Genomic DNA, 20,966 nt, shown 5'->3' with positions numbered 1-20,966 from the left:
CAGCCCAGATCTGCTGCTTGTTCTGCTCCAGATCTGCTCCTGAACAATTCAGGTAAAAGCAGCCAGGCCAAGCCTTTCCACTTAGCCTGTCTTCAGCGTGTGTGTGTGTGTGTGTGTGTGTGTGTGTGAGGAATTGAAGGGTACAGCACATTGGTTTTCATTCCTTCTTTACTGTTATTAAAGTTCACCCTTTGACATCTATGAGTGCCTCTCAACAGGGCTATTAAAAGCATTTTTAGTGTATCAGTCTTTGTTGTGTGAAACTGTTCTGAACCTTATAGGCGGTCTCACGTCTCTGCTTCCCACCACTAAGTTCCAGGAATGCCCCCAGACATTGGAATCACTAAAACACCTCCACACATTTCCAAGCCCTCTAGGAGGACGGTACAGTCCTGTGTCTAGGTTTCCGTTTAGTCCAAGGGAACTTTTTGAGTTTCCCAAAAGCGTGGAAAGATATTGGACAATCACAGCCCCAGAGCTGGGAAAATACCGAAAAACTGCTCAGCAGATCATGCTGACGTGTGCTTTTGGGGTTGGTAATATATTGCACAAGAAAGAAAAAGCGCTGGTTGGAGTCTTTCCTTCCCTGCCTTCCTCCTTCACATTCATGGGTGTGACCGACCTCATTTAAACTACATTATCCTGGGATCTGTGGCAGAAAATCCATGATACTCCAAATTTTGAAACTTGCTAAGATTTTGTTTCTCTGATCTTACAACTCTGTGCACATAACCCGCACTTTCCACGTTGGATTTAAATTGTCCTGTATGACCCATTCATTCCCCTAAGGATGGAAGGCCCCTGCAGGCAGGCACTTGATCCGGTTTGTCCTCTGCGCTGTCCCAGGTGGAGGCCACACACTGGCGCCTCAGTGAAGAGTGTATGAAGAGGAGGCAGACTTACTGACCATAGCACTTACGTGGCACTCATGATGGGCCGGCATCTTCCTAAGTGCTGGATCTCCATGAATGCTTTAACCTTCCAATGACCCACCCGCCCGCCTACTGTTGTCCCCAGTCCCAGAGAGGCTGATTAGCCCGTGGAGCTGGGACCCAAACCTAAGCCCTGGCTCTTTGCCTGAGCCAGCCCTCACTGTTTCCCAGGTGGGCACGTCCGGAGGTGGGACTGTGTCTTTTCTTGGCACCCCTGAGGCGTGCAGAATGGTGCCCAGCTTGTGGCTGCATGCGATTAATATCTGCTGGGGGCTGGACAGGAGCAGGGTCGCATCCAGCAGTGTGCTTCTGGTGGAGGGGAATAGGGCACGTACCCCAAGGAGGCAGGGTTATCAAACGTGTAAAAGGAGGCTGAGTGTCATAGCTTAGGCGCACGTGTGCCACCCTGTCACCGACGAAATGGAATTAACACTGACTTAGAGCATGGGCCTAATGAAGTGACTTTACCTTTCAAAGCATTTCATAGATTTTATCCCACTCGCCAAGTGTCACTGTGAGGAAGCATTTTTACTTCCATTTTAAAAGGTGCCCCAAATGGAAAGTTTCTGTGATTGAGAAAGGACTTCTGTCTGAGCAGTGCGGGTGGAGGGTCCTGGCAGGAAGGGGTGAGTTTAGTCTCCTGTGATAGGATTCTTGGAGGGGGGTGTATGCACCCCAGAGGGAAGGGTTTGGGACTCTCATGTGAACTGGATTCTCAGGACACGTGGCGCTTCTGCGCCCAGAGGAAATGCACGGGGGAGGGAAAGGAAGAGGAGGAGGAGGAAGCCTGGCCCAGCAGCCTGGCCTGACAGTGGGCGCCAGCTGTTTCAGGTACCGCCAGTGTTGTACACTCTTGACAATGAGATGGGGAAAGTGCCTGATAGCAAGGGGACCAGCCAGGTCCTTAGTTCACCTTCATGGAAACTGAGAGAAGCTTGTGCAGAGATGGCTCTTAGGACTATGGTTTTGCTGGTCAGGTCACACACTTTGTCACTGATCTCTCTGTGTCCTACTTTTGTTTTCCTCTGCATTTCTGTGATGGAAGGGGGCATCTTTGGCTCCCAAGGCCAATACTGACTTCCCTCTTCTGATGAGATTCCCACAGGAAAACAAGAGACCTTACCTTTGGTCATGACGATCCCCGCCAGCGCTCTGTGGCGGGCGTGTACAGACGACGTCAGGCCCACGGTTAGCTCGCGGAACTTCTGCGTGACCAGCTGGGACACGGAGTCAGCGAATTCCTGCAAGACAAGCACCAGGCCTCTTTGGTGCTGAGTGCTCGGTGCTCATGCCCTCCCCTCCTTCTCAAAGCCATGTCCCCACGAGTGCCTGGAGGTCGTCCCTCACACAGAGCCCCCACTGCACGTGCAGTCCCCCCCAGGCCTCGGAAAAGAGTCAGACGTATCAGATGCGCTGTGGGTCCTGACTCTGAGGAATCAGCCCCTGCTTGGCCCCCGGGCAGGCGGCTGCCTTCACCCGAGCAGACCCTTTGTAAGACAACGTGTCTGCATCCTCCCTCTCCCTGCCTCTCTAGGAGCAAGCTCCTCGTTGTCTGAGGGGAGCCTGGGCACCTGCACTCTGGACAGTTGGCTCCCACATTCTCCCCAGTACTGCTGAGCCAGTTTCTAAGTACCCCACTCGTACCAGGAACTGTCCTGGCTGAACTGCTCCCTGTCACTCACTCAAAACCTCTTCCCTTCATGTTTCTGCACACGGGCCTACGCACACACGTGCACACACAGAAGCATACATGTATGTACACATAACAATACGTACCCACACATATGCACATACACACATTCAGACAGTGCAACCACATGCCTGCACACATGCAACACACATGGAACACACACACGCACACACACACACACACCCCAACTTGATATAATCCCCATTACTGAGTTGCCCTAAAGTGCCTGTGTATGCTTGTTAAAGCAGCATGTATGACATAACAAGGCTGGTGTGGCCCAGGGCATGTGGCTTGCCGCCTACCTTCCTCCGTGACACTTGCCCTCTGACTGGCAGCAGGGAGCCAGGGTCAGCACCCCTCTTCCGAGTGCCTGTCAGGTTTGGGGCCTGGCCCTGCACTGCTATGGCTATTCCAGGATGCCGGATCACCGCCTGGAGATGACGATTCAGGCCTGGCTGGCTGGAGGCGGTGGGCCACCTGTCTGGGGACTGCTGTGTATAGAACATGTGTCCTGGGGCCTCCCTGGCTCAGCCCTGACGGAAGCCCAGCCGAGTGGCCAGATGCCTCCCCTTGGGGTGGGAGCCACAGAGTCACGGCATTTTAGCGATGAATCCTGGAGGCTGTCTTACCCTTTTGTGTCCTCAAAACTGAGGTCCAAGAGGGTGGGCACACAGCCCCGGGCACCTGTGAGTGTCTGCTGGACAGATGACCACAACCTAGGCAGCTTAGAAAACGGGAACTTATTATGTCACAGTCAGGAGGCCACAAGTCCAAAATCCACGTGTTAGAGGGCCATGGTCCCTCGGGACCTCCAGGGGGGGGTCCGTCCTGCCTCGTCCATCTTCTGGGGCTCCAGGCGGCCCTGGCTGGTGGCTGCATCCCTCCCATCTCTGCCTCCATCTTCACGTGGCTTCTCCTCTGTGCCAGTCCTCTTCTGTCTCTTCCAAGGACACTGTCACTGGATGTAGGGACCCCTATATGACCTGGAATGATCCCTGAGTTCAGATCCTTTGTCATCACATCTGCAAAGACCCAGTCCTGGTTCCAGGCACAGGACGTGGACATGTATTTTGGGGCCGCATTCAGCTATTTTCGCCTTGCTGTTTATTCCCACCCTCGTACTGTAACAGAGAGGTTGGTGTCTGGTTTTCTCAGTGAATTTAGGTAATTGTTCTATTTCTTGGAAGAGCCTGACTTCTTTTTTTTTTAATTTATTTTTTTAAAATTAATTTTATTGGGGTGACAATTGTTAGTAAATTTACATAGATTTCAGGTGTACAATTCTGTATTACATCGTCTATAAATCCCATTGTGTGTTCACCACCCAGAGTCAGTTCTCCTTCCATCACCATATATTTGAAGAGCCTGACTTCTTAATTTGAGTGGGAAGGTGAACTGGTGAATCAGCCTTCTCCAGGCATCCAAACTATGACCTCAGACATCATGACGTCATAGTGCCCTCAGAGCCCCAGCACAAAGCATTGGCCTTATCCTTCCGTCATAAAGATGGGCCTCTCACAAAACAGTAAGTCATCCTTCTGATTGGGAGGCCAGTGCAGGGGGCAAAGGAGAGACCCAGGACTGAGGGTCGCGCTGGGGGTGGCGCTGGAGCAGCGAAGGTCCCCTGTGAGCCAGGCGGCCTGGGGAGCCCCCACAGATGGCCTCCTGGCAGCTGCTCTCCAGAGTCAGATTCCAGCAGCTGCCTGGGTGTTCACCTCACCTCCGGAGACTTAAGTGCCTTAAGGGCAGAGAGCACATCTTTGGGCTCCAATTTCATCTCAAGTTTCCGACCGTCTGCCCCTGCATGCTATGACCACAATGCGCTGCTCTCAGCATGCCTCTAAGTGGCCTTTTCCTTCTATTTCCAATGGGATTTTCGAATGTGCCAGAAGTGATGAGGTTGCCAACCCAGGGGACAGGTAGCTACTTTGTGTCTGCCTGACAGGGCCCCGCAAGGCTCTCAGAACAGGACATCCCAAACCACTGACGATAACAGAAAACCCACAGACATGTCTTCATTAGGAAGCGCAGGACCACTCTCCATCACTTAGAGACGCAAAATGGAGTCATGATGCCAGTGGCGTGAGCACACGATTCTACTGACTCCTGACAAGGAAGCCACTAATGCCACATCCAACTATTGGAGGAGTGTCACCAAAATCATGGTCAGGATGCAGCAGGGACGGGGGCAGGAGGAGGATAAACACAGGGCCTAATGTCATCCTTGCTTCACGGCCACCAGCTGGACAGCCTGGATCCCCCGGGCAGCCGACAGACAGGGAGACCCAGCTGGGGGCGGGTGTGTGGCAGGGGCTGCCCCGCAGCCACCCCGGGGCCCCGGATTCTCCCTGTGCTTGGCGTCCATTCTGCGCTAATGAGCCCCGAGCCTCAGCCATCCCCTAGAGGAGCCATTTCAAGAAACGCTGGGGCAGAACCCACAGCAATGCAGTTGAATTCCGGCATTTTCACAGACGAGGCTTTCCTCCATTCACGTAGCATGGCAAGACGTGTAGGCCCACGGGACTCTGGGTGGTGTGGGGACAGCCAGGAGAGCAGTTTCCAGGCTCTTGGCCTCACGTGAAAGGTGCTGGCTCGGGTAGCAGATGGCCGTCAGCTGTGACTAGTTGGCCATCGGCTGTTACCGGTCAGCCATTAGCCACTGATATAACTGCCGTGGCTGAGCCAGCAGGCGGTGGAGTGCGGGTTGCGGATTGCAGAGAAGCGGACGGCAGGTTGAGGATCGTGTGGCTCCTGCTTCCCGTGTCTCCAGCCCAGCCGCCAGCGAGACTATAGTGGTGTGACGCCCCTATCTATGGCTCCGTGGGTGTTCCTTTTTGGCCTCACCATGTCCTGCGTTCCTATGTGGGGAGCGGGAGCAGAGACCCCGCCTGATACCCTGCATGACAGTGGCCTGTGCTGTGCAAGCCACTCCTTGAGTAACAGTGCCGGGACCTCTGCTCAGCAGCAGCAGCCTCCACCCCACACGTGACTGGGACCCTGCTCCACTCCCCGCCCCCACCCAACTTGCTGTGAGGGCCCCAGCTGAGCCCAGCGCCTGTGGGGGGGATCCAGCACAGTGCAGCCCCTGACCAGGTCCAGGTCGATGGGTAGAGCGCCCCTCCCGGCGGGGCAGGGACACTCACCCATCCAGGGTGTACGGTGCGGGCCCCCCGCCTCACTGGTCAGCTCCCTTGCACAGTTCTAGTGCCCATTAAAACAGTTCTTCATACGCACATCGCCATTATTCGGGCTTCATGTAAAGAAGGTTTTGTCTTTTAGTTTGTCCGTGCTTGGTGGATTGCAACATGCAATAGAAAGCACAGATGAGGCAGGAGATGCTGAGTGGACTTTGTGCCCGTGAAGTCACACAGCTGCACTTGTTCTGAGGGGCTGTCAGAACCCCGGCAAGGCTGTGCCCACCAAGGGCACTGAGCAGTGGCTGGTGGGAAGGCGGGTGCCTCCGCCGGGCTGAGAGGCCGCTGAGCCCTTCACGGAGGTGAATCCCAGACTCCCGTTTGATTTCCCCAGGCATCCCATCTGGCGGCTTCCTGCCCTCCCTTCCACGCCAGGGATGAACCATAGTAGTCTTTTAAAAAACTTCTCCCTTCTTATGTCTCTTTTTAGGAGTCCTCTGCATTTATGTTACACATGTTTCTCAATTAACATTTTATAAAGGTGAATATAAAAAGAAAAAAATACACGATTCGTTTAACTTCCCTTATGTTGGATGGTGGACTGTCCAGTTCAAACGTGGAGCTGTCTGGTTAGCTGGCCAACACGGCCCTCTTTGATATTTTGCCAGCATCACTTTCTAGGACTGCCTTGAAAAACCTCACTGTGGTTTTACGCATTGGGATTTAATGGGATGTTTACGTACTGAACTAAGGAAGAGCAATTATGATGAATCATCTCTATCAGAAGAGCGTCTATTACAGGGGCTCAGGGAGTCTTGAGGATGCTTTTTGGTTTTTTGATTTTGGAAGCGTCCAGAGAGGCTCAGCCTTCCAGGTTTCTGCTCTGCGGCCTCCGGTTTCCTCCAGGAAGCCTTCTCCTCCTGCAGTCGGGTGGGGAAGTGCTCGGCTTTAATTAAATCACACCCACGACTGCAGCTGCCAGCAGCCCGTACCTGGGTCCGTGGGTACATGACGTTGTCCTTGATGACACGGCATCAGGGGGCAGACCTGGGCTCACAGTGGGAGACATGTCCTTACTGATTTAACACTGAGGATTCTTTTATGTTTTACTCACTGGGGATTTAATATAGACACCCCAGTTGGGTTACTGCAAACCCAGCGAATGAGACCCTGAAACAGTCTGCTCTGCTTCCCCACTTGGCAGCTGGTTTATAATGGAGAGCTGCAGTACTCAAAAACAAGCTCGTGCCTCTGATTTTCACGCGTTCAAATCCCAGGGCCCGTCCTGGGGCTGTGAGGATTTTATCCAGTCTCCGAGGATGGATAAGTGCAAACTACTCAACTTAAAGAGTATTTTTTGAGCACGTGGACCAAGCTATACTGTATTGTCCCTTTCTAAATTAATGTGAGACGCTGCTCTTGCCTGAGCATAGAGACACCTCATAGTACGCTATGAGCAACTGACGACATCAGTTTTGGGGCCTGTGTCCGGGGCCTGGTGGCAGTGGCCATGCTGCCGAGGAACGCTCTCCTGTCTCTGTCCACTGGACGTTCTCTGTGGTAGACAAGTAACCTCCCGTGTTTACAAAGTCCCATTTCTGGGCCCTGTAAACGCTTCTCCGTGACCGTGTGTTTCCTCCAGACCCCAACAACTCTTACATGCTGTGTCCTTTTTGGTGCAACCTGAAAGAGTTGTTTTCTTTCTGCTTTATATGTCATGAATGTGCAATGTACTGTAGCCCCATGGTGGACAAGTGGTCAGTATTTCTATCGACTCTATTGGTAATACTAATTAGGGCCAATGTAATTGCAAGATCACAACTTGTCAGATATGTTCTAAATGCTCTGCGTGTAACTGCAGTTTAGCCTCTCAAACTGCTTCCTGGTGAGGGGGTTCTCATAGCTCCATCCTGTTAGGGGTCATGTGGATCAGTTACGGAGTAGGCGGCTTAGGATGTGAGTCCTCCATGTGGCCGGTGTTGGAGTTGTATAGACATTTACAGGAGAGAGAAGTCACATCTGGGCTGTGCCTGGGGCAAAGCACTCAGCGAGGGCTGCCTGGAGGAGGAGCCAGGCTTGACCTGGGCCTGAGGCCTTCCATCAGCTACACTGGCAGGGAGTACAAGGGCAGGAAAGTCTTCAGAGTCACAACCTGAAGACACCTGAGGTGGGATATTCTATTTCTGGGGTCAGGCGGTGAGTAGTTCTGCGTGGCCTGTGAGAAGGGTTTGTGCAGTGATGAGAGATTAAACTGTGAAGGCCCCAGAAATACAACAGAGGACCTGGATTCCCGCTGATTCCACAGCTGTCCCCTGACAGCCTCCTTGGGCTCCGGCCCCAGGGACACAGCAGCACAGGAAGGAGGTGGAGGGTCATGCGCACAGCCTGAGGTAGACAGTAGGTAGGGCCAGGGGATGAGTGACAGGCGTGCTTTGCAATACAGAAAGCCCTGCACAGAGGCTCAGAAGACCTGCTCCAAAAATCCTGAATAATGAACCGAGGAGTCACTTGCAACGTAAATTCTTTGTTAAATATGGAAAAGAGATATCCAGCTGTCCTCATTATTGCGGTGATTAAGCAACTTAGAATATGCCTGCCTCTAAAGGGTCCCTTGCTAGCAGGAGAGGGTTCAGGTGGTTCCCACGCCATTCCTGGCCTCCCTGAGCATTTGCACCAGGGGGACATGGCCCCGGGGACAGCTCCCCCTCCTGGAAGCCTCTGGAGCTTCTCTCCCCGCTGCATGGAGCACACACGTGAGAGCTGCACGCTGATGCTGTTCATGCACAGTTTGGCAGCAGCCAGACGTTTGGAACAGAAACAATCAGAGAGAGAGGATTTGGCTTCTGCTGAGATAATGCTGATAATCAGGTGCTTCTGTTCCAAAGGTTAAGTGGGGACGGTGGCCCCGCATTTTATGACCTGTGTGTTACTGTACTTAATGGAAAAGCAAAACCAAATGCTACTTTAGCTTCCGCTTGTGGCAACACTCTGCCTGTTGGCCCCAATCACCATGGCAAATTACCAGCAGTACTCACATAGGAAAAATAAACTTCACATAGCAACTCTGGAAGGCTCGAGCCTCACTCATTTCCAATACTGATATTTCGAATGCCATAAATAAATAAAATGTGTTCAAATTTGCAATGGCGGTCCTCAGGGTAAAATTGACATTCAGCCAAAGTGGTAAGGATATTAAAATCGATAGATTATGAAGGAGAAATCCTTCAGTAAATATTTTCCCATTGAAATCCTATCTTTGGGTTTGTAATGCTGAAATATCAAAAAGGTTAGATTTGCATATGGGTGGGGCAAGGCAGAATTGGGAGCAGTGCCCAAGTAGCCTCTGCCGGTCCCTTCCTCAGACTTTGTTTTGCAGCCCCTGGAGGAGACAGGGAAGGGGAGCCTGGGGGTTGGGGGCAGCCAACAAGTGAGGGTCACGTGCCACACTTGTTGGAGTGTGTCCTCTGTAAAGCATGGCCAACCAGTGCTGCCCCTCCCACAACAGGGAAGCCTGGAGAAATGCTGCTGGAAGCATTGTCCAGCCACCAGACAGCAAGTTAAGGCCGCAAATAATCCCGGTGAACAGGAGACGACCCCCCATTCTGACTTCCATCTCAACACCCTTTGTATTTCTGGGGGAAAGACTGTCTCTAGGTCTTGGCCACGACTCCTATTTGCTGGCATGTCAAGGAAGCCTCATTCATTTCAAAGTCAGGCACTGGTGAAACCCAGCGTCCACCCAAAGAATTCAAATGATCTGACTCTTCAATTATTCTCTGTCTCAAATTACCCAGAGTCCGACAGATTTAGAGGAAGCATGAAAGATGAAATCCCTCATCATAGCCATGGTGTTGTCGAAATGCCCCCAGTTTGGAATCAGAAGAACTGGGCTTGACTTCCACCCCATCTTTGCCTAGTTGTGCGTCAAAAAGGCAACATAGTAACTACTCCTGAAGTTCCCGACTCTGATTTTTGGCACAGAGACCTAGGGCATCACCACAGAGCGTTTCTGGATAACGTGTGTTCTTTAAAGGGGGAGAGACTGCAGTGTCCTCAGAAGCTGTCACACCCACTGAGACCATGTAAAGGATGTGGAGACTGCGTCTGGGAAGGGCCTTGTTCCAGGCGCCAGGGATCAGCGGTGCGACCAGACCTGTGTTTTGGGAGCGCTGATGGTGCCGGGACTGAGAGCAGCTCACGCTGCTCAGGGCCGAGTCCTGGCTTGGGCGTTTCAGCTGAGGTGTCATGGATCTCGCGGCTGGGAGGCACTCAGCTGTGGCAGGTGGCGTTTCCCAAAGATGGCTGTGCCCGTGTCACCCACCCGCTGGCTCATCTCACCAGCAACCTCCAGGCTCCCCAGCCAGCAGCCAGCTCTGTGCCCTCTCTGTGGAGACTGTCCCAAACACAGAGCAAGTAGGCGCTGGTGGCGGGGGACTTCTGAGCACCCTACACGCCACACTCCTGTGCCTTGTGCCTCGGTGCTCCTTTAGCAGCCAGCACCAACCTCCCTCCCGGCCAGCCCTGCGGGGAGGGGGCCTTGGCCCCGGGCTGTGCTGCTCACCCCTGTGGAGCAGAGGGGTGTGTCCCACAGAGCCTGCCCAAATGGCAGGCACCTGAGCAAAATGAATGACCGCGTTGTTTTAGCCACGGGGTTTCGGAGTAGTTTGTTGTATGACAAAAGTGACTAACATGGAGTGGGGAGCCTGAGGGGTTTCTCAGCTGAGGGCTGAGAAAACGGCACTCTGAAGCCACGCAGGTCCAGATTCACATCCCGGCGTTGCTACTGAGCAGCGGTGTGATGTGAGCGTCATTTAGGCCTCAGTTTCCTCATTTCCACAATAGGAGAGTTGCCTACATGGTAGGATTAGTACAGGTGAAATGAGATAGCGGGTGTAAGATGCCTAATGTGGTGCCCAGCACTGCACACGCCGTATCTAGGACTCAGGTATGAACTGTTGTCATTATTACTGTACAGACTTGTGCAGACACAAAGTTTCTTAGAAACATTGTAGAGATACTTCCCACTTAGTTCCCTCATTAGGGAAATTGAAGTTTTCTCGGTAGTGAGCTGTTAAAGCCCATATTTTGATCCAGCGAAGCAGGTGCATGCCGTGTTGAGGGGAGTGCACGGCAGCCATTCTGGAAAGATTTCTGTGATGCTAAGAGCTCTCCTTGGTCCTCCCGCCCCCCTGCCATCAGCTCCAACCTCAGCTTGATGTCTGCTCTCCTAGAGTGGTCTGTGAATAAGAACCTGAATAGAGAGGCACTCGGAAAGCTGCATGTGTGATGTTCAGTCCACACCCTGGGCACAGATGTGAGGCACATCTGGGATCTTAGGGAGAAATCACAAGTCAACTGTCTTATGCAGTCATTTTTAGTAAAGACATTGTCAATTTTCAGTGACGAAACGCTCACAAGTCAAACTATTTGCTTGATCTTTCATCAACTTTAAATTTGTTATTAATTTATAGATGATGTAATACAGAATTGTACACCTGAAATCTATGTAATTTCACTAACAATTGTCACCCAATAAATTAAAAAAATTTATTATTTTTCAATTTGGAAGACACTATATTTGGCAACGATGCATTCGAGCATTAAATAAATGTGGTTACGCTGACTCGCCTTACTGGCTGCTTGGCTGTCTATACTTGTTTCCTGACCCTCTGTCACGCGGGGTAACAGGAGGGGTCTCTAGTCCCGCTTCCCACATAAGAACGCAGAACATGGTGAGGCCAAAAAGGAACACCCACGGAGCCATAGGTAGGGGAGTCACACCACTATAGTCTCACTGGTGGCTGGGTTGGAGACACAGGAGGCAGGAGCCACACGGTCCGCAATCCACCGTCCGCTTGTCTCTGCCAACCAACCCCACTTGCTAGCTGCAACCCGCCTCTCCGCAATCCCTAATCCGCACTCCACCGTGCCACAACTACACCACCACTACAGCACCTTGCTGCCTTAGCCACGGCAGTTATATCAGTGGCGAATGGCTAACCGGTAACAGCCAATGGCCACTAGCCACAGCTGATGGCCATCTACTACCCGAGCCAGCACCTTTCCAGTGAGGCAGAGAGCCTGGAAACTGCTCTCCTGGCTCTGTCCCCACACCCGCCTTACTGGCTGGCTGGTTGTCTACACAGTTTTTTGACTTCAGGTTGCCTCCTGTCTGGTTTCACCCTCCGGCCACATTATTTTGTGGCTGTGGTCGGGAACATTAGCCTATCAGCTGGCCGCCTGAGGACGAGAACTCCCTCTTCCTCACTGTGGCAGTTGCGATGTCAGCTCACATCACAGTGTGGCTTTTCAGAGCGCAGGCACGGCCGCGGAAGCCCCTGCAGGTGAGTTGAAACAGAGCTGGGCAGGTGTTGTCAGAGCTGCGACTGTGGAAAGCTCTGCTGTGTCCACGTGGTCGGAGTGTTTCCACTGTCACTCCATCTCTATACCTGTCCCTCGGGGAACGGAATCAATCAGAATGTACTGAGCAAGACACTAATGAAAAACAGAGACGAAAACAACCAGGCTCTCCCCATAGAAAAGGCCATAATGCACAACAGGAAATATGAGATGTGGTGACAGGTGGCCGACGTTTCGCAGGACTAACTACGTCAGGTATTCGATGCCCAGTGTGCCTTGTGTCCTTGATCTATGTTGTCACCCTCAGGGGCAGGTGTTCTTATGACCGACTTTACGGGTGAACCAGGCGAGGCTGAGAGGGACCTGAAGTCAGGCCAGCCCCATGGCATGAGCTAAACCACCGTGGCCTCAGCAGAGACGCTGCGGGGAAGAGGGTGGGGGGCACCAAGCCGACTTACACTTTCAGACCAAGACGGCCCTGAGCCCAGTGAATGCCAATGAAATCACATGGGTGGGAGGCAGGAAATCTGGAATTCTGCTTCTTACACAAACTTTTTTATGTAAAAAAATTGTTTTTTACACAAACTTTTTTATGTAAAAAAAGTTTTTTATATAAAAAAAGTTTTTTGTGTAAAAAAAAGTTTTTATGATCATCTTCAGTGCAGGAGTTTCGGGAGCAAATGACCCCTGGTGATTAGAGGCAGACTTCCTGGGGCAGGAGGTGACCGCTCCTGTCAGGAGAGCCCCCGGGGACTGTCCCTGGGTCCACAGGCCCTTCCTGGTCCTTAGAATCAGAATGTCTGGCAGTACACCTGTGCTGGCACTTCCCAGAGATGTGCAGGGGAGTCTCATGTGCATGGAGTTTGATACCTCTGTGACAAAGATTCTCTCATTGACCAGACTCTACTCCAGCTCCCTCGAGCTGTCTTCTGGACCTCTGTGTTTCTCTTTGCATTGTCCAGTTTTAGCAGGAGTCCAGCCGCCACCCTCCATACCTGACCAAATGCCTCATCCCTGACCACCCCCAGGTGATGTCTGATCACCTCACCTGTCTTTAGCAGGAGTCCTGGTTGGTGGGTTTAGCCAGAAGCGCCCCCCTCCACCCTGCCTGTAACCTTGATGTTCCTTTTAGTGATTTTTCTGCTCACCAAGCCCCAGCTGCTCCTGGGTTTAGAGCCCCACTTCCCACGCTGTACTGAGGTGAGCCCAGTCTCTGCCCGCTGCAAATTCCACCAGTGTCCTCCCCTTGAATCAGCGCTTCCTTACTTCCTCTAACAAGTGTCATCGAATATGTTCTCTGTAACACTGTCTATGAACTGGAGAGGATCTGACGGGCAAAGCAGTGGCAGGACCTCCGTCTGTAAAAGCACAGAAGGAGGAAAGCCAAAGTCACAATCAGAATGGTTGAGCTGGGATGACCACGATGATTGTGACAGGCAGGCCAGGTGCCCCACCCACACCTCCTGGGGCCAGAGAACTGCAAAAGCAGGGAGCTGTACCCATGCTGATATATTAGCCCACCTTGTCATCTTCTCTTGGTCAGCCAGTCCCCCAAGTGGCTGCTGTCCTACTTCCTTTCACCGGCTCCAGGGCTGGGCCCTTGGGTCCTTGCAGTGCTCCTGTGTGACCCCACCAAATGCAGCCCCTCAGAGGATGCCCACTGTCCTTACTCCTACCTCTGAAACCATCTGGGAAAATCCAGGAGCAGGACAGCAGGGTCCACTCTGTAACCCCTGGGGCTGGGCTTTCAGCTGTGGGTGGTTTGTTGGACAAGACTTTGCCTGTGGACCAGACGGCCCCTCAGTCTGTGTAATGGGATGGATTTCATAGACAGGGCTGGGGGCTGGTCACACTCATAAACTCCAAACTAGAGTCATGAAGGCATTTTAAATCTTGTTGGCATTTTAAAATTCTACAGGATTAATTACATTAAAGAAATAGAGACCAACAAACAGCAAATATTGGAGAGGATGTGGAGAAAGGGAACCCTCTTGCACTACTGGTGGGATTGCAGATTGGTGCCACAACTATGGAAATCAGTATGGAGGTTCCTCAAAAAATTGAAAATGGAACTACCTTATGACCCAGCAATTCCACTCCTGGGTATCTATCCAAAGAAATCCAACACACTAAATCAAAAATATATATGCACCCCTGTTTATTGCAGTGCTATTCACCATAGCCAAGATATGGAAACAATAAAAATGCTCATCAATAGACGATTGGATAAAGAAACTGGTGCATTTATACAACGGAGTATTACTCGGCCATAAAAAAGAATGAAATCTTACCATTTACAACAACATGGATGGACCTAGAGAATATTATGCTAAATGAAATAAGTCAGACTGAGAAAGACAAATACCATAAGATTCACTTACATGTGGAATCTAAAGAACAGAATAAACGAGCAAACAAAACAGAAATAGACTCAGAGATACAGAGAAAAAACCGATGGTTGCTAGATGGGAGGGGGGTAAGGATGGGGAGAAGGTGAGGGGGTTAGAAATTGCAAATTAGTAGTCACAAAATAGTCATGGGGATATGAAATACAGTATGGGGAATATAATCAATAATGTATAAATTATGTAGGGTGTCAGATGGGCACTGGACTTATCAGAGGGATCTCTTCTTAGACTGTGTAGATGCCTGACCACTGCGCTGTACACCTGAAGCTGAAGTTGAATAATATTGAATGTCAACGACAATTAAATATGTATATATTCACGGGATGTGGAGTACAGCATAGGGAATAGAGTCAATGGAATTTTAACAGCTGTATACGATGTCAGAGGGGTAGTAGGTTGGGGGGGTTTCACTTTGTGACGAGCGTGAATGTCTGTTATGTAGCTTTGTACACCTGAAACTAAAGAAAGAAAAAAAGAAACAGGGAAAATGAAGAAAACCATTTTCTTTTTAAATCAAGGAAAAAGTTAATGTGACTGGCTCGTAGTACGTTGGTGACAACAGTTTAGTGATGTGAGGAGCTGACCTCCTCCTTTTTTTCCCCCTCGGCCCCCAAGTGTGGAAAATACCTAGATTACATCTCCACGTTTTGCTGTTTATTTCGTGAGCAAGCCCAGCCACCGTCCAGCTCACGAAAGCCTCCAGTAGGGAGTGAAGGGAAGACCAAGGGCCTGTGGGGGCTGGGTTATTGTGAGTCACGCAGGGGGGCCCCTGGCTGGCAGAAGCTGACCCTGGGCTGCTCCCTGGGGACCAGGTGTCGGCGAACAAGCATTTTGTGGATGAGGAAACCAGGCTCAGAGATAAGCTGACTTGCCAAAGTTGGTGGGCAAGTCTGTGGCAGGGCTAGAATTCCCATCCAGACGTCTGAATTCCAGTGCGACATCTGGGTCTTGTCCACAAAGGCAGACACGCCTTCCAAGGGCTTTTTACTGATTGAGGATTTCAGAAAACACCAAGCAAGAGATCCCAAGTTCATTACCTTGAATCGTGGCGAGCTGAGGGCTCTGTGCAGAGATAACTGTACATCTGCCTATAGATTAAGTCAATCTGTAGTTATTTACGAATGGTAGTTAGCCACAAACCTATTTACTCATGTGGAGAGTAGTTACTGCTTTAACAATCAACCTAAAATTGGAATACAATAACAAGGTAGAAAATAAACTAAAACTGCGTTGGAAAAATGTAACATTTCTGTTTTTGTTAAACTGGTACTTTCTGATGTACTCAGGAAGATATTTTGCTTCTGGGTTTAATTAGAATCTTTAAATTCTCATTAGTGTGCTGATATGAGGGTGCTAACAGATGAGGTCCTTTGTTTGGGGTTGATTCATGGTTGTTTGAGTTCATCTGGATTTAAAAAGACGTAAACAAGAAGAACCATTTCAATGCATCAAGAAAAAAAGATTCCCAATGGGAAAAGCAGTTGTTTCATACAGCATATAATACTCGCTTCCCAGCTTCTGTGAAATCTACGAACAGCTTTTTAGTAATTGCCTGAGTAATAAAGGATGTGAACACCAGTTTTGCGACAGTGCCACTAACGTCCATGTCACTCTCACTTCCAAATGCCATAAAGGATAAACTCTCAGGCCTCTTTGTCTCATGACTTTGGCCCGCAATCTGCTTTTTTTGCCCTGCAAATAGGCTCTGGAGAGGAAAAACAGTATATTAAAATTGCTTAATTCCTAACAATGTGTCTGAGGCCCTGACCAAAGCCAGACCCGTCACTGAACAGCATCTCAAGAGACCTGAGGCCAGAGAGACCCATCAGCTCTGTGTATCTGTACGTGCCATGTAGGAGGCCAATGGCCCAGGAAACACCTGTTCTTCTGGGGAACTGTCACACATTAGAAAGTCATTGCCCCCTGTGTCCCGAACTCACACCTATCATCTGGACCCAGTGCTGCCACACTCCCTAGGACCAGAGCCAAGCCTGGCTCACTGCACGTGCCACCCAGCTGGCACTGTTGCACCCATGGGCCGGTGAAGGCCTCGCCCCACTGGCAATAGTCCTTAAAGTCGGGAAGATGTGACTCTTCTTCAAATGAACAGACATCAATACAAGGCTACAAGGAACACAAAAAGAACACAGGAAAAAAAGAAAGAATAAATAAAATAAATCAAATAAATAAAATGAGAAATGAAAAGGGAGACATTACAACGGATATCTCAGAAAGGAAAAGTATCATAAGGGACAGCTATGAACAATTATATGCCAACAAATTGGATAATCTGTTGAAAATGGGTAAATGCCTAGAAACTTACAACCCACCAAAACTGAATTAAGAAGGAAATGAATGCCTGAACAGAACAATAACAAAGAAGGAGACTGAATCAGTAATAAAAAATCTCTCAACTCTATCTCAATTTCTAAAAATGTTTAAAAAACTCTCTCAAGAAAGTACCAGGTGGTTTCGTTGGTGAATTCTACCAAACGTTCAAAGAATTAACACTGATTCTTTTAAAACTCTTCCAAAAGATAAAACAAGAGAGAACACTTCCAAACTCACTTTATGAGGCCAGAATCACCCTGATACCAAAGCCAGACAGAGACACGCAAGAAAACTATGGGCCAATACCCTGAACATACGTGCAAAAATCCTTAGTGAAATCCTAGCAAACCAAATTGAACACAACATTAGAAGTGACAGTGGGATTGATCCCTGGGACACAAAGACAGCTCACCATCTGTGACTCTATGGATGTACTACAACACACAACAGAGTGAAAGGTAAAAACCACACGGTCACCTCAATAGATGCAGCAAAAGCCTTTGACAAAACTTAAAACCCATTCATGATAAAAACTCTCAACAAAATAGTACAGAAGGGAGCTCATCAACACACAAGCGCTGTGTGTGAAAAGCCCACAGCTAATGTCATACTCCGCGGGGACACTGAAAGCTTCCCTTCTCTGACGCAGGGGCAGGGGAGGGTGTCCGGTCTTTTTCCTTTCCCTCACTTTTACTGAGATGTAGTTGACACATGAGGATATACAGTCTTATTCAACACAGCGCTGGAAGTCCCAGCAGAGCAGTCAGACAAGAAAGAGAGACAAAAGGCATTCAAATTGGACAGGAAGGACTAAAATGGCGTGTTTGTTGTTGACATGATTATATATGGGGAAAGCCTTGAAGGTTTTCCTGACGTTTCCGTATTTCGATGCGTGTGTACATATACCATGGGCTGAAAGCTCCTGAAAGCCTCCAAAGTCACCTCTTTGTCCCTGGACTTCGAAAGGGGCTTGCCAGGCCGTGGGACTCATAAATATTTGACAAAAATAAGCATCACAAGTGAAGCAGTAGCCATAATCTCTTTAAGCCGGGTAATATTTCAAACTTGTTTAGGACAAAGGTGAAATCAAGATGACTCTGGTGGGTGCATTCTGGTGGGAGCAAAATTCTGGGAGAAATCCTTTGGAGTGAGTGGCAAATAGGTTTCCATTAGACGGAGGTCTAAAGGTGAAAGGGGTTGGGGTGGGGTTGGGGGGCAGCCTTCATGGCTAAGGAGCTGGGGGTTTGTTTCGGGGATGAGAGGCCTGAAAGGTGACTTGGGTAGACCCTTGTGTGCACAGAGAAGGGGTCGGGACAGTCACAGTGGCTGGCTCTATGGAAAGCCCTTCTTAGCGCTCTAGAATCTGGCGCTTCTGCCACAGACTGAAGCATCTTCTGTGAGGGTATGTTCTTCGTGTCCCCCTGAGCTCCCTCCAAGACTTGGATCCCTCAACACCACTCAGAAAGACGCATTTGAGGTCGGAGCTGCAGGCCTTAACTTGAGCTGGTCTGTGTTAGGTGTGTGTCCAGCTGGTCTAGTAGTGGGGCACAGAGGGGCTGACCTCTGAATGCCCCGTGACCTTTCCTGTGACAATTACTTTGCCTCTGGATCGCTTCGGTTCCTGCTTTGCTTGGTGTGCCGCTGCAAGCACGGCTGTGCCTTCCCTCCCTTAGCCGGGTTCTCTGGGCAGCGGCCGTCCAGACTGGCAACTCTGGGCAGAGACCCTAGACCTGAAACGGAATTGGACTTAAAATCCCCACAAAGCCCTTTTCTTTATGATGAAAGGGGAGCTGTTTTCTATTTCTATTTCTAGTTCATGTTCTCTGGCTTCTGCACACGCACTGAACGTCCTTCGGAGTTGGGGGGAGAATAAAGCACCCTTGTGACACGTGATGTCACTGGGTCTTCCAGGCTCTGAGCAGCACAGAGGGCTCATTAGTTGCTCTGGGAAAATGTGGAGAGGCACACACCCCAGGGTCCCCAAACTCTGAGTTCCCAGATGCCTTGCAGGGCGCGTCTCAGTAAGATAGCTGAGCTCTTAGGCCCCCCAGTGCACTATCTACCCAGCTGGGAGACACTGGACGATGCTCAGTGACTGTGTCCCTCCCCAGCCCTCCATCACTCGGCCACTAGGATGTGTGGCGCAGGCCTCGAGGGGGCCAGGCATCTTGTGTTACGCTTCATGCAGTCAGCACAGCCTGTGCCTCATCCCTCTGGGACCTGACGGGCCAGGCCCTGGCTGGACACCGGGGCTCAGGAGCTGCTCCAGGAACCTGGAGCCCCCAGCACATGTTCCCCTCTGCCAGGCCTGCCCTTTTGTTAGTCCGCCTTGCACCTCTCCTGCACCAAACCTGGACCCTCTTGTAAGGACAGTTAGCTGCACCGTCCAAACCACGAGGTAATGTCATTCCACTTCTAAGGCACAGAGCTGGTGGGGGGAGGGCCACTGACCCAGCCAGAGCATGTGGGGCTGCTCTGGAGAGCCTCAGAGGGAGGTGGGGGCCAGGACAGGGTGAGCATGGCAACTGGGTGAGTGCAGGGCACAGATGTGCAACAGGAAGTAAACCCAAGTCTTTCTGGTTGAGTGTGACGTGCCCTTCTCTTTCCACACTTTCCGTCCCGGTCATCCACCTGCCGAGGCTTCCAGTGACGATCTTTTCTGCTCCCCTGCCCTCCCCAGTGATGTCCCAGCAAGACAGCCCCAGTGCGACGATCCAGGATTCCAGACAGGGTCTGTTCTCACTCACTCCACCCGCCCTGGGCACTGGGCAGGGTCAGGCCCCCACTCTGGCAGTTTTATTCCTGTCCCTGCTTGGAACGCAGCATCCTCGTTCTCTCATGGGCCTGTCTCCTCCCTGGACATTGTCCTCCTGGAAGCTTCCAGAACCCAGAGCACTGCTGGTCTGTGCTGCGTGCCAGGAAATGTGGCCATATTTGGCTTTGTGTGACCTCTTCTGTGACTTCTAATCTGTCCAAAAGGGACTTTCAACTAAGTTAAGAGAAGCTTGCAGACCAGGAGCCTTTGTCTTCAGGTTCCACAGAGCTTAGGGACTCAGGAGACATAAAGTAAATTTTCGTGGAAAAAAAAACATTTAGAAAAATGCAAAACATTACATAAATTACCTTTTCAGGATCAATGACCATCATCCTACTGTGGAGCCTATTTATGCCCTTAATTAGACAAAATGCTTTTTCTCTGAAGCCAAGCTCTGGTCCTTTTATGAAGACATTCCTTCCCAAATCATTACAGCAGTTTTGTGTTTTTCTGATACAATTAGTAGGCATTTTGTTCACAGCATATTGCACCGGGAATCAAAGGTGGCTTATCGGTCTCGGGACCTGTCCTGGGGGAGCCTTGCTGGGTTCTGCTCTGCAGGTTGTCATGGGTTTTGTACTGTCCGGGAGGAGCTGACTCAGGCTCTCTGTGCGGGGCTGGGGGCAGTCACGTAGAGGCCTGGCCACCAGTGCAGTCTGTTCTCCAAATAGGGTGCTTGATAAGGGGATGCGTCTGACACAAGAACTCATTCTGGTTTTTCTTCAATAACTCGTGAAGAGAACAAACCCAAAGTCGGGTGTAGCAAGCATGCTGTTAAGATACCAACATTCTTTGAAAAGTTGAACCTTTTTAGGAAAGTCTATGTCACATCCAGAAAGAGAGGGAGAGAGAGAGATTAAAGCAGTTTTACTTTCCACGAGGCCTGCTTTGTGCCCCTGCCCACTGCCTTTTCTTGTGTGCATCTTAAACGTTGTTAAAAGGTTTTGCAAAGCAAATCTTGTGTTTGTCGTGAGTGCCTGCATCACAGGGCACTCCCTCGAAGGGCTGGAAATGCCAGACCAGTGGTTATACCAATGGAGGTCTGTCCAGTTTCTGATAAAAGCAAAACTAACTTATTTTTTGTTTAGACTCCACTGCTGTTGGCAAAGCTTCCTCTAGAGATGCATATCATCTTCCTAGCTCCCTAGGTTTGTCATCTTTTTTCTTGTTTTGCTTTGTTTTGCAACTGACAAGGGGAGAGAAAATCTGACATCAACCTTGGAAGATGGTAATGTATTCAAGACTGTTTTTTCCCCTCTCAGATATGATAAAAATCTTGCCTAAAACCATGTCCAA

At 50.3% G+C, this 20,966-nt stretch overlaps 1 protein-coding gene across 3 annotated transcripts in view; it reads right to left on the bottom strand.

The window, feature by feature from the left end:
- The window catches only part of ADARB2 (adenosine deaminase RNA specific B2 (inactive)), a 415,421-nt gene that overhangs the window by 54,335 nt on the left and 340,120 nt on the right, over positions 1-20,966 (bottom strand). For all 3 annotated transcript variants that reach the window (XM_081062451.1, XM_081062453.1, XM_081062452.1), the window contains one exon: positions 2,056-2,173. In XM_081062451.1, the coding sequence (XP_080918577.1) occupies positions 2,056-2,173 (118 nt within the window). The remainder of the gene's footprint in view (positions 1-2,055; positions 2,174-20,966) is intronic.

The sequence above is a fragment of the Rhinolophus hipposideros genome, assembly GCF_964194185.1.
Source record: "Rhinolophus hipposideros genome assembly, chromosome: 1".
Taxonomy (NCBI): Eukaryota; Metazoa; Chordata; class Mammalia; order Chiroptera; family Rhinolophidae; genus Rhinolophus; species Rhinolophus hipposideros.
Note: the sequence above shows the minus strand (reverse complement) of the source record. Positions and strands in the feature narration are given on the sequence as shown.